This window comes from Cryptomeria japonica, chromosome 1, assembly GCF_030272615.1.
Source record: "Cryptomeria japonica chromosome 1, Sugi_1.0, whole genome shotgun sequence".
NCBI classification, from domain to species: Eukaryota; Viridiplantae; Streptophyta; class Pinopsida; order Cupressales; family Cupressaceae; genus Cryptomeria; species Cryptomeria japonica.
Window position 1 is genome coordinate 369,756,227 of NC_081405.1, and position 14,139 is coordinate 369,770,365.

General features: G+C 35.5%; 1 protein-coding gene across 1 annotated transcript in view; it reads left to right on the forward strand.

Moving 5' to 3' along the window:
* The window catches only part of LOC131069107 (uncharacterized), a 98,970-nt gene extending 85,211 nt beyond the window's left edge, over window positions 1-13,759 (forward strand). The window contains exons 13-15 of the mRNA XM_059218142.1: window positions 11,730-11,882; window positions 11,967-12,051; window positions 13,070-13,759. Of these exons, the coding sequence (XP_059074125.1) occupies window positions 11,730-11,882; window positions 11,967-12,051; window positions 13,070-13,495 (664 nt within the window). The 3' untranslated portion in view covers window positions 13,496-13,759. The remainder of the gene's footprint in view (window positions 1-11,729; window positions 11,883-11,966; window positions 12,052-13,069) is intronic.
* The last annotated feature ends 380 nt before the right edge of the window (window positions 13,760-14,139 follow it).

Sequence of the window (14,139 nt, forward strand, 5' to 3'; positions counted from 1 at the left end):
CAAGTTAATGCTGACTAAATTTAATGAGTTAACTTGATTCATTGAAGGTGATTGAGAGATAAACCCACAATATGAATCTACTGGACTCAGTTATCTTATGTGATGTTGAGTTGAGTTAAGGAGTGAACACGGGTAGCAATTAGTGATTCTAACCAGGACCAACTTCTTGAGGCGTGAATTACAAATTATCTACTTGTTGATGTGTTTTTTATGCACCTCAAACATAGAATAAAATACCAAGTATTTTATCTTCTCTTGAAGAAAGACTCCTCAAGTGCTAAACATTGTGATCAAATAAGGCGAATCCAAGGTTTCAACTGTTAGGTCTTGACGTGTGGATAAACTTAGTGATGTATGATGTGATAATGCTAGAATCACAAGGGGGACTTATGTTGTACATGAATGCTGCTGGAACATGGAAACTAACTTGACTTGAGAAAATAAAAGCAAAAAGATAAAGGGTTGAGAAATCTAAGCTACTTCTAAGGACAATGATGACAATGGATGATACTTGGATAGACAAATTCCTTTAAATCAAGCTTTGCTTCGCTATGATAACAACTACACAATGTTGATGCATTCTCCCAAGGAAGTGAAAGATTTTCATACTGCGAACCATTCATTCGAATACTTAATGCTGGCGCAATTCAAATAAAACATTCACAATCAAACTTAGCAACAATAAGGTTCAGGCTAACTTTTCATTGTAGCTTACAATCAGCAAACTACAAAAAGTATGAACCAAAGATGTAAATATCTTAATCGGCAATAAATCTTTTGGCCAAAATTTAAAAAAAAATCGAGAATTGGGAAAATTTCGGCAAAATTATCGAACATTTGAAAATATATAATTTCTTAAAATATTCTAAAAAAACACATGTATACACTAAATTTATAGAACACAATAGCATATTACTGGTTTCCACCATATATAAATCATAGTTTGAGTCAAATACATACCATATAGCAAACTGATATACCAAAAAACAAGTTCAAGTTCTAAATAGTAAATACGTTTGAGTCAAATACATATTGTAGAGTCTAGACCACAAAACAAATCAATTTGTGAAGTCTGAATACATATTAAGTTCATGGTTTCATATCATTGAAAATTGGAAATCATAGATTGTGTCTACGACTAAAGCTCAAAAAACTCTGTTGCCGCTGAGTGGGTGCTGAAGTAGATGGTGTTGCAACAACAACTGCAATATCCTCAATAGGTGAGGAATCTGCCTCTTCTAGATCAGCAAACTCATCTCCTGCCTCACGTTTTGCCACCTCTGCCACCCTTTCAGCTACCTCCCTCTCCATCTCATCTAACTGAGCATCAGTGAGAAATGCATCCACAACAACATCACCAGTAGCACCATCAGGCTCAGCAATCCAATCCATTGTGTATGGATCAATCTCATCTATGTCAAGTGCGTCATATGAATTTTTCCCTTGTACCCTCTTTTCATGCAATTGATGGTTGTACCGCACATATACAAGGTCATTCAAGCGCTTTGAGTCAACCTATTGTGCTTTTTTGTGTGAATGGCCTCAAAGACACTCCAGTTGCGCTCACAACCAGAAGCACTACAAGGTTGAGATAATATGCAGATTGCAAGATTTTGAAGATTAGGTGTTTTGGCACCATAATCTTCCCACCACAGATCTGCAAGCATACAAATTGGCATTTATAACTTGCTAAAGATTTCTATAAACTTAAAGATCAAAATAAATGGTAAAATAGATTTAAGAGCACATTTTTTTTACCTGGCAGCAGGGTGTCTCTCTTACAAATACCAATAGGTGAAAAAAACAATGGCCCATCTTCCTTCTTGTATCTCTGCAACTCATCAACAATGAGGTCTTGAATATTTTCATCAGGAACCAACCTCTGAATACATGTGTCAAGGCCAAGTTGAACCTCCTCATCTAGTTTGAAAGTGTAGGAGTAAAAGAACTTGAGGTTCAAATAGTAGGCAGAAGCATGAATATGTTGGTGGAGTTGTCGGTTCCACCTTCGATCAATTATGTGCCATATTGGTTCATATTTGGTCCTATCTGACCCATACAAGTGTTGAATTGCCTCTTTGGCCTTATCCATTGCCTCATATAGATACCCTATGGGGTTTTTATCCCCATTCACCATCCGTAGAACCCTCACCAACGGTTCTGACAACTAGACATGACAAATTTAACAAAAATCAGCAATGTGTAATATTAGAAAATTAAAAAATAAATCATCAATTGAAATTTGAACTTTGAGTATGAACACTTACATTGATGATCTCCTGCATGAGTTTGGTAAATCTATCATCAATAACAACCTTCACAACCTTCTCTGCTTCAGGCTTCCTACAATAAGGGCTCTCCATCCATCTTTCACTCACAAACATCCTCTTTAGGTTGGGCAATGCATGCAATATGCTCTGTAAGTTGAGGAAATTAGTGGTAAAACGGGTGACTCCTGAACGTACAAGATCCTTACCATCATTGTGTTGTTTCATAAGCTCCAAGACCCATGTGTGGTTGTAGATTTACTTTGTGATTTCCCTTCCATCTTCAACCATATTCTTCACCCAACTAAGTTTCCCTATGTCCTCGAGGAGAAAAACAAGGCAATGAGCAGCACAAGAGCTCCAAAATAATGTTGGATGCCTAGCTTGTAGAAGTTTACCAACTGCCACATATGAAGCTGCATTATCAGTCACAATCTGAACAACATTTTGCACTCCTACTTCGGTCACCACCTCATCCAACATGTTGCACAAGGTTTCAACATTCTTCACTTCATTTGAGACATCAATCGATTTTAAAAATACCACTTGTCCCCCTGAAGCAACTAGAAAGTTTATGAGTGTCCTATTCCTACTATCCGTCCACCCATTAGATAAAATGGTGCAGCCATTCCTTTCCCAATTCTTCCGTTGTTGTTCCACCAGCCGATGTGTGTTTTGGACCTCATCCTGCAATAATGGCCCACTCAACTCATAAGGAGTTGGGGACTTGAAGCCCTTACCTGAAATGGTCAATCCATTGACCATTTGCTCCCAATATGGACTCTCAACAATACTAAACGGAATATTGTTGTAAAACCAAAATCTAGCCACTGTCGCTCTTGTCTGTTGATGCACTTCCTTATTCCATGAAGTACCTAACAATCCAGGTTGTGCACCAGGAGTGGTACGAGGAATGAAAAAACCAGATGTATTGCTGCCCACCCCAATATTTTCTGACTGTGTAGAATTGATATTTGTCATTGGGGCTGCCATTGCCTCTGCTGTCCTCTTTTTTTCTACCTTCTTTTGCTCAAATTCTGAAAGCCTTGCTTTTGCCTCCCTTTGAACATCTTCAGGACAATTGTCACATACCGTAATATTTTGTCCATTGATCTGTGCAAGGTGAATTTTGAGTCGGTATATGCCACCGGTCATAGTTTTTGTGCAATGGTTACAAATAACCTCTCCTGCCACTGCAAACATGGATGATGGATGATGGATCAAGATTCAATATAAAATTATAAATAAATCTATGTATTTAGTCTACAATCAGAAATATAAAATTATAAATTATTAAATAGTAATACTAAGTGAACGAATAACCTGAAATGGTTTACATTTTGGTGATGTAAAGACCTATATGGCACCTGCCTTTTTTGAAATTGTAATAAAATTTACTGATGAACTACATGATTCTTGTGATTTGCTGAAGTTTGAGTTTCTCAATTCTTTATGTTCTTAACTTCTTAATGCCCAAGTACACAAAGATTTCTGTTTGTTGATCGATTCAAATTTACTGATGTAATGAAATAATGAATAATGATAATCAATAAATTTAATAGATATAAAACAGTTTTTACTGTGTATTAAATTAATACAACAGTAAATACTAAAAAATGTTATATATCAGATATCTTACTGTTATTAAATTTATAACAGTAATTACTAATTACTAATTAGTAATCAATACGATTATATAACAGTTTAATAAATTTTTGATGATAGATTTTTATTACCATTTAAATTTTTATTACCATTTAAATGTGACATGAAATTTTTATTAAAAAAAATCTCACTTTAGTAACCAGAGCTATTAGATTTAATATCTGTAATAGCTATTAAAATACAGAAAGTTTGACATGAAATTTTTATTAAAATGAAGGAAAGAGCAGGGTTTGTTCAATTAATTTCATGATAGATTATTAGATAAAGCTTTGTAATTTAAAATTTATATCTCTCACTATTTTTAAATTTAATAATTTACAACACTTAAAACTTAAATTAAAATGTAAAAAATGTTAAAACTAAGATATATTCTTACGTGCCTTACCTGCTAAAAATGTCTGCTTCTGTAGATGAAAAACTTCGATGTCTTTAATGTCTAGACTCTGCGTAGCTCTACCTGTTAAAAATGGCGGGCGTAGGGCGTCGTCGGCCGTCGGGAAATGCAGCGTCAGGCGTCGTCGGGAAATGCAGTGTCAACTGTCACTTTATTTTTTCCACTTGCGTTTATTGTATTTCGGTTTTTACTTTTAGGGTTTGGCGAAATTAGAAGGCGTGGTTTTTTATTTTGAAATCGCGATTTAAACCGAAAAAACCCTGTTTTATTTTAGAAAAAACTGCGATTTTTTAGGTAAAATCGTTGCCGATTTTAACGCCGATTAAATCAGCCGCCCATTTGGATCCCGATATATCGCGATTTTTCCGATTTTTATCCGATATTTTCATCCTTGGTATGAACCAAGGAATTCATCACAATATCTTCATAAGCATCCACTATGATCAATGAACTTTAATTAATCTTGAGAAGTAACAAAGAAATCATGCAAAATGTAGAAACACAACACATACATCCACCATAACTTCAATGAAGGTGTTGAATTGATTTCAACATAATTTGGCAACAATTTCAGGTTTCCTCCTCCCACTCTACTTCTAATTGCTAATTGCTCCTGCTACCAACTATTCTCTATTATCGAACTCTTAACCTTTATAAATGAGGATAGCAAGCCTTTTTATAGATTACAAATGAATTGCCAAGATCAAATCCAAATCAATGGCCAAGATTACATGATAAAACTCTAATCAGGGTTAGTTACAACTGACGTGTTTTGGCCAATGAAAAAATTACAATACATTGGACACATGTCCTTTGAATTCTAACAAATGAGTGATGAGGTTAGGTATGATAAACATTTTTTTATGAAGTGACGTGTCACTTGCTTCATCCTTGAATGAATCAAGTTCATTGAACTTGGATATGTTGACCTTGACTAGTGGATTGGCTGGTAATGAATAGGATGCCACTTCAACGTACACCTTTGTAGCTCATCACAAGTGTTTGTGGTTGAACAATATCTCTTGATACTCAACATTTCAAATCGCTCCATGATGAATGTGATGATGGTGAGAGATATTCCCAAATTGCATCATCTTTGTTGATCAAGTCTCTCTTTGATTAACTCGTTTGAAACTATCTCCTTGATTCTCTTGCACAATTTCACCTTCTAATTTGAGAATTTCGTCCTTGTATGCTGAACCTCCATCTTGAACCTAGCATTGATGTAGGGGTATCTCCCTGCTGTCCTTGAAGATAGGTTTCCTTGACCTGATGCTGTATCTTGCACATCTCATCCTTCATGCTTGTGAATCTCGACCCCTTCACCACCTTGTTGAGTCTTGCATCCGGGAATGAGCTTCACTTCTTCACTTGCTATGTTGAAATCTTTCCTTTGACCTTGTGTTGTTGAATCATTTCTGCCAAAAGAGGGAAAACACCTTGGATTCCAATAGCAGCTGAAAACCTAAAATGCAAAAGAAACTAGAGTTTGAAATCATGGTTTCTTATTTCATATTAAGGAATTTCGTAATAATCATAACTCAGGAAAGTTGCAAACAGATTATATTCATCAAGAATTCTCAAGAAAAGGGCTTCATAAATCCGTCCAAAATCCTAACAATGAACTTCGAATTTCTGAAAATTACATCTCAGACCTGAAGATGCCTTAAAAGTTCTGGAAATGAGGTCTTCAGTTTTGGTAAATATTTAGTTTGATGATGAAATTCCTTCTATCTAGATTTGTGAATTCCTGATTTTTCCTCACAAATTCATTCTCCCTTAGGTCTGGTCCTGATTTAACTTGGTGAAACCTGCTTCTCAATCTGCTGATATGGAATTCACTCATGTTTCTGTCTTAGACTTGACTGGAATTTGCTTGGAATCTTCTTCATTTTGGTTGTGATCTGATTGCCTGCACTTGGACATGCACCTTTCTGCTCTTGTTTGCCCGCTTCTGCTGGAATTCACATTTTCTGTTATTTGGAAATTCGCTTGAAATTACTTGTGAATTGATATAGGAATGATTGTTTGATCCCTCCTCTTTATATACACTCAAAACTTCAAAAGACAACTTCATCCTTGATGAGAGAGGTCAGCTGGGAGGTTTTTACATTCCAAATCAAGTCGGCTGTCTTCCTTATTCATCATTTCACATGTTTTGTGAGGGAAATTTTACTTGGGTTGTCTTTCTCCAATCCATACGTTTCAATTTTGAATTTCCATGCCTCATTTTAGGTTTGACCCTATCTTACATGTTTGCTGTATGCCTTTACACATTTCAAATTGATCTGTCTTATCTCTATGTTACATTTAGGTCCATACATTTCAGTTTTGAGTCCACGTGTCAGTTTTGAGCCACACACCATAGATGAGATCTAAACCCTTACACGTCTCACTTTAGGTCCACCTTCACACGTTTTACCTTGCCTTATGTTAAGTGTGATGAAGATAGGACTACATGTTTCACCTTGCATTCACCCCAATCAAGTCCTAAAATGGCGTGGAATTTCTCATGTTGTGGACAAATTGCACCTCAACCTCAAGTCGTGGATTTTGGCACTCCATGGATTATATTGATAACTTCATTTTCATGTTGTTAATTCAGCCAAGGCAAAGGCAAGACTCATTTTCACTCCCAAAGTTGTGGATTCTATTGTTTTGTGGATTCTAGCACTTAATGGATAAATTTGTTGATCACCACTTCAAGTCATGGATATAATCATTCACATCTCTTCAAGTCAAATTTAAAATTGATCGCATTTATTGTCTTCAGCTCTCATCTATCACCTTGTTTGTGAGATTCAAGGACAAATTTGATTATTGCAACTCTCCTCCAACATACCCCTCAAGACCCCTAAGTCGTGGATTTCTTGCACTCAAGGACAAGTTAGAGATATCATCCCAAGGTCTTGGATTTGCCAAGGTTGTTGATTTGCTTGAGTCGTGGATTTTGTGGACTCATGGAAACGTGCCAATCTTCACCTCAAGTCAAGGAAAGAGTTGATCACTTCAGTTCTTCTTCATCATCAAAAGCACTTTCTTTGCAGATTTTGAAGATTTAAGGATAAATTCGATTAATGCCACTTTCACTCAACATCACCCTCAAGTCGTGGATTCCATCAAGGCATGACAGAATGAAGGCAACATGCAAAATCGTGAATTTCACCAACTCATGGATAGAGTTGCACTTCACCATTAGATCGTGGATTTCTCTAAGTCATGGACAAACTTGATCACACCTCTCCAACTCATTGATTTCGCCAAGTGAAGGATAGCATTGTTGCAAGGGTGACTTGATGTTAACTTTCCTTGTCATAGCCACTCTAAGTATTAAGTCACTCAAATCATACACTCCACTTATTCCTTGAAAGATTGATCATTTCCCCTTGAAGTCGTGGATTTGTGAGGGTTATGGATAGAGTGATGATTCCACGTTTAGCCTGATTTGAGCATTGAGTCCTCCAAGTCATGGATTCCAGCAATTCATGGATTTCAGCCAGTCGTGGATTCCTTGAGGTCAGGGAATCTCTGATTGCATCTCGACTTTGTCTCCTCATGATGTTGATTTTGTCTTTGGTGAGGGTTTCACCCTTGAATTTCCTTTTGGAAATCCAAGGAAAACAACTCATACTTCACTTGAAATCTCCTTTCATTCATTTCTCATCATCACTCATCATCTTCTTGACATCCCTTCATCGTTCACTTAGGCTTGATCGATCCTTGCCTCCTCATCCTACCTTTAAGATGACCTACTTGCCTTGAGGATTATTCATTTATCAAAGAACTCATATTTTGACTTAGCCTAAAGGTTGCATTGTGAAGCCTTTGCTCAATGAACATCTTAACTCCCATCTAACACTTAAGCACTAAAGCTGAGAAAACTCCAAACTAGCCACACGGGAGACCTGGGACTCCCAAGACTCTTTCCACCTTGGACTAGCAAAACCAAACCCTCTCATATGCAAAGGCTAAAGACTCGAATTATTGCCAAGCTGAGATGACCAAACCAAGATACCTAATCTAAGCAAAAAGTGGGGGCCCCCATTTGCAATGGGGCGATGTGTGAAAATGTCACAACACTACTGTTATAAATTAATTATTTGTATAATCAAATAGTCTAACTTAAGCTATCTAGATAACTTATATAAAGTTAGAATACTAAGATGTGTAAATTTTACACACCAATATACTTCCTTAAGTTTGACTTGTGGTAATGAAAGAAGGAATGAGAAATGAGAAGTCTATCCCCCTCTAAGAATTGCTTTTTTCAACCCAAATTGAGATCTAAGGTGCAAATTATGTGTTTCAGTATATCACAGAGAGAAAAGATTTGCAACAAGGCTATTAGAAGGTTCATGAAGTGCTGTGCTGCAACAAACTTGGTTTTTGGAACCTAATTGAAATAATCAACTTTTCTAGGGTGGTAATCTACATCACTTTAATCATATGTCAACAAGAAAAGATCTAATGTCTCCTATTATGTGTCACTGATGGTCTCAATAAATGGAGTCATAGTGGCTTGAGCAATGTGGTCTCCATGTAGTGGCTTGTAAGTAGTTGCAGATACAAGAGTTGATGGCTCAAAGGTGGATGAAGATAGGTAGCCTCATACAAACTTATTATTCAATCTGTCTTCATCCTCAAAAGTAGTCAAGGGTTGAAAAAGTCTATTCACAAAAGTAGAAGAGGTGCACATGCAAGCTTAATCAAAGTGACCAAAGATGGTGGTGAAGGCCCAAAGATAATACAATGGAACAAATCACAAACCCTGCTAGTGGCAATTGCTCAGTGGTCTTTCAAATCTCAAATTGCAACCCCATCTAGCAAAAACTCAATCATTTTGCCATCTCTTTTATGGGTTTTTTGAAGAATCAACAAAATGTATTATGACAATGTAGGTGCACAGAAAACTTCACATTTAAAATCTTGAATAACAAATTCCATTTAGCAAAAACTCAATGCTTTACATCTCTCAAATGTATTATTTGACAAATTGACAATTTTTTGTTTTTTGACAATGCAGGTGCATAGAAACCTTGTGAAACTAACATCTCTTCAACATTGCTCACTCTGAAACATCTTAAGAATAGTTATCACCAACAAATATTTTGTTAGTGCTGCAATAATTGAGAGTAGAGTAATGGAATTTTGAATTGGCCATATGATGTGTAGCCTTTGAGTCAATAATCTAATCATATGTAGGAAAGAAATGAAATGAAATAAAGAGTGCAAATTCAAATCGACTCTAGAACTAACAAAGACGATTGACTTTTTCTCATTTGAAAAGGATTGAAGAGGGTTTAGGTTTTTTGTCCTGCTTAATATTGTTCTTGAATTTAGCTCCCACTTTTGCCATCTGCTTATACCATGTGGAGTTTGTACAAACTTAGTTTGTGGTAGGTGCATGTCTTAGGTTCCTTCATCTTTGACTTCTGCAAGCGAAATCTGACAGATGGCCTTTAGATTGACCATTTTCGGAGCCCTGTTAACTTGTTTGATGGAGTTTTGGCTAGCTTTGAAGTCTATGAATTATGTATTACAAGTGCATATACCTTAGAATTATGAAAAGAAAGTGTACCTATCTATACAAGCTTTTGCTCACAAAAAAGAAAACACCAAATATAGGCATCTTGGACTTGACACTAGTTCGAGTTTGGGGGTTTAGTTCACAGATTCAGTCAAATTTATTTTTGAGTTTAGGTTTGGTTTGTTTTCTTCCATACAAAAACATTTAAAAATCATAAATATATACATATTTGCAGCCTCAAATCAGAAATATTAAAGCTGTGCAGTTTTTTTGATGTACAAAAATATTTATAAGCTTTATACAATATTAATAAAGTTAATATGTAATATTATGATAGAATAATAAGTTAATATTAATAATTATTAATTACTATAATACCAATAAAATATGCAATTTGAGATGTCAGGCTTTACGTCTGCCAATTGCATTTGCTTAAATGTTTCCAAGGTCTCTTCAACAAATTCTTTTTGGGCATATCCTGCAAGCATGGGATTCCAAGGGACATGTTATTGAAGCATTTTGTCAAACAATTCATGTGCCTTATGCGTGCTTCCACACTTGGCATACATATCTATCAAAGAATTGGCAAGTTCTAATACCTAATAAAGATCCACTATCAATTTTCTTTGATAAATATTCATACTATAGTTCACATACTCAAGCTTGACTTAGATTCAGAAAACCAAAAATTTCTCAGCAACTCACAAAATACTTAAATTTCCTTAAAATATATAATTTTTATGCAAAATACAAATACAAAATGTATCAAATGAGTTTGGTGGGGATTTGGGAGTAGTGCCCTAGCAGGTTGAGGGGATACACCCCTTATGGCACGTTCCTTGTCGTGGTATAGGAAGGGTTGAGGGATAGAACCCCTACCACCAAGCACAAATAAAGGCTTTCAAAACTACACAGATTGTCATGGTGTGTGCCATTTTTACAGTGTGAAAATCACATTTTTTTCATGGTTTTTCATGTCTACCGCATTTGTTAAAAACTCTCAACCACCATTTTATTCATGTCTTGCAATCATCATATTCCATGGTACCACATTTTTTTGAATACGAATCTCCCAACATAGAAGTAACACTAAATATGGGTCTCCCAACTTGGAAATAACAACAATATTAGTTTCTCACTTTTTCAATCTTGCATTCTTTCTGTTGAAGGTTGATTATTATATGAAATTCAAATCTTCAATGGTCCTAAAGTCTTGATGATTCAAACTCATGAGATGATTCTTCAATTTGTGTCTCCTTATGCCATGTGTCATTTCAAACAAACTTGAAAGTTTCTGACAAGCACCAAAAGGAGAATCTAAATCATGAATGGGAAAGTTAAGACTTGGTGAAACCATGAGGCTCAAAAGACCAAGGTATTCATCGCATTGGTTAAACAGTTTCATCTTTTCAATTTGATTAGTTGACACTTGTCTCTTCCTGTTGTCACACAGTACAAATCTCTGCTTCTATGTCGTTCCACCATAAACTCTTTCCACAAATGGAAGTTGTGACGAGTGAGAAGAGTAACTCTATAGATTGACATGGTGATCAAATTTAGAAATCATAAAAAAGGCACACACACTAGGTAATTGATAGGGATTTTGGCCCATCTCATTCCCAGTCAAGCTTTTAGGTCACTGGTACCAAACATTAAGAAAATAATTCAAAACAATTTAATTACAAGTTGTTTTGGTGTTGATACGATTAGAGATCTTGTGTCTATTTCTTATCAATATTGGCATCCTTAAAGATGATAATGGCGTTATTCCAAATGCTTCTTGCTCAATTTGTTGTTTCTTTATATTTATTAAATAAAGAGACACTACTATTTCCTGTTTGCATCTAATGCACTGATTCTGTATGCTTTTTTGTAGAGTTGTTTTTGAGAATGCATTTAGGAAAATGTATGATCTCCCATCAAACCGGACTGTGCTCCCACCCATGCCTCATGATGGAGATTCTTGGTCTGTCCTCCATAGCTGGGCCTTGCCAACACCGTCTTTTCTTGAGTTTGTAATGTTCTCAAGGTAAGAATATCTTCATGCATAAGAAGACTGTAACATGCTCATCAGAAATATGAATCTAAATATTAGTAATGCGTTGCATTGCAGAATGTTTGTTGATGCTTTGGATGCTCAACTTTATGAAAAACATCATGAAAATGGCACATGCATTTTAGGAACTTCGAGAAGAGAGGTACATATTTTTCCTGATAAGCTATGCACTATAAGAGGAGCAAGGTAGTGTGATATTTTGAATGTTGGAAGATTATTACTCAAGCACATGATGCATTTACAAATTTATTTCAATATATAACCAAATATTACATACAAGAAAAGTACTTGCGTGGTTGTTCAAAATTATTTTCTACTAATCTAGCTTTTGGAAAGTTTGCTATATGCAATGTGTGGCCTCTTTGAGAACCTTTCTCATGGCCAGAGATCCCCACTTCATCTTGGTTTTTATACTGATTTCTAGGTTAATTTTGTTTATTTCTGATTTAATGCTGTTGACACCCTTTGTCCATGATAAACACTTGCACTTTTTTCAGTCACATGCCCAATGTCTTTGGTTTCTGCATTTTAAGTGCTTTAATTGTTTTAAGGTGTTAGCTGCTTGGTTGATGGTTTCTTGTCATAATTGCACAAATCTGTTATCTGTATTACTGACACAGGTAAGATACAAATATTTGGTGAACTTAAATTAATCCACAATGTTGATTTGATACAGCTTTTTTTTGACAGTTGAACACAAGTTTAGTTGTACTCCCAGTAACTGACAGTACATTCTTGTTAAGGGAAGGTTGCTTGTTTTACATTTAAAAGTGTTTATCTCTCCGGTCCTCCTCAGTTTGCTTTGTTTGGTATTATCATTTTGTCTTTACTTCCATGGATAATTGATATATAAATTTAACAAAGATACTTATTAAAATATCTGAATGTTCTGTGGATATGTTCAACATAAAAGAAAATCATTAAGTTGTCTTTCTGTTTTCTCCTTACTTTCCAAATTGTTTTATGGCCAATAATATAGGAGTAATATATTCACATAACCTTATTTTCTCTAACCTGGGAATTTTTTTTTGAGTTTTTCTGGTTTTGGAATCAAATAACCAATTCTTGTGTCATGTGTAGCTTTTGATAGGTTCATCATCTTGATTTGGTAAGCTTTCCTTATTGTGAGAAATAAAATAGTTTCTGGTCGTGTATGTTAGGAAAAACATTGTTACTGCCGTCTGCTGGAGCTTCTAGTCAATATCTGGGCTTATCACAGTTCCAGGAAAATGATATATCTTGATCCTCAGACTGGGTTAATGCAAGAGCAGCATAGTTTGGCTGATCGCAGGGGTCATATGTGGGAAAAATATTTCAATTTTACATTGTTGAAGACCATGGATGAGGATTTGGCTGAAGAGGCAGATGATGATCATCCAAACAAGAGGTGGATATGGCCCTTAACAGGAGAGGTCTACTGGCAAGGGATTTATGAAAGAGAACGTGAAGAACGCTACCGCTTGAAAATGGAAAAGAAAAGGAAAAGCAAGGAAAAGCTACTAGAACGCTTAAGATCTGGGTATAAACAGAAATCACTTGGAAGAGTTCAGAGGCCACCTTCTGATATCAATGCAACTGATCACTGACATTGTGTGGCGACCCAGAGTATCATTTGATTCTTTGCTCTATTCAGGAAATTAACAAAGCACCAGATTCTTTATGTTGGTTCCCAAAATTTTCCTCTCATTGTTGCCACATGGCAGTTTAGCATTCAGAAACCAGAGGCATCTCACAAGTTAAAGCTGTGTGGAGCAACCTGGCAATATATGCTCTCGTTTCTGAGATTTTGTATTATAATAACCAATGGCTGTTTTATGAAAGATATCAAGAATTTAATTTTTTGGTTGCAATTATTTTGGCAAGATAGCATCAGAATTAGATAACTAAGGTTATTCCTACAACCTGCATTAAAGCATGAATTTAAAGAATGGAAACATCATAAAGTAACCTTAGAGCATTACATATTCCTTTTGTTACAGATTATGTATAAAGTTTCAACTTCAAAGGGTAATTCAAATAATGGATTTATCTCCAGAAAACCTTGCAGAAAGTGAGCATTTGGTTAGATATTGTTGACCTTTAATCTGTTGATTTATGAATTTCCAAGAATGTTTGGAAAAGCGGCTGCCAAAATAGATTACTAAGCTACGACTTTAGTGTTGTTTTTCAATAATTACTAAGCAGAACCCTTTTTTTAATAAGAGATGTACAAGTAACATTATCACTGCAT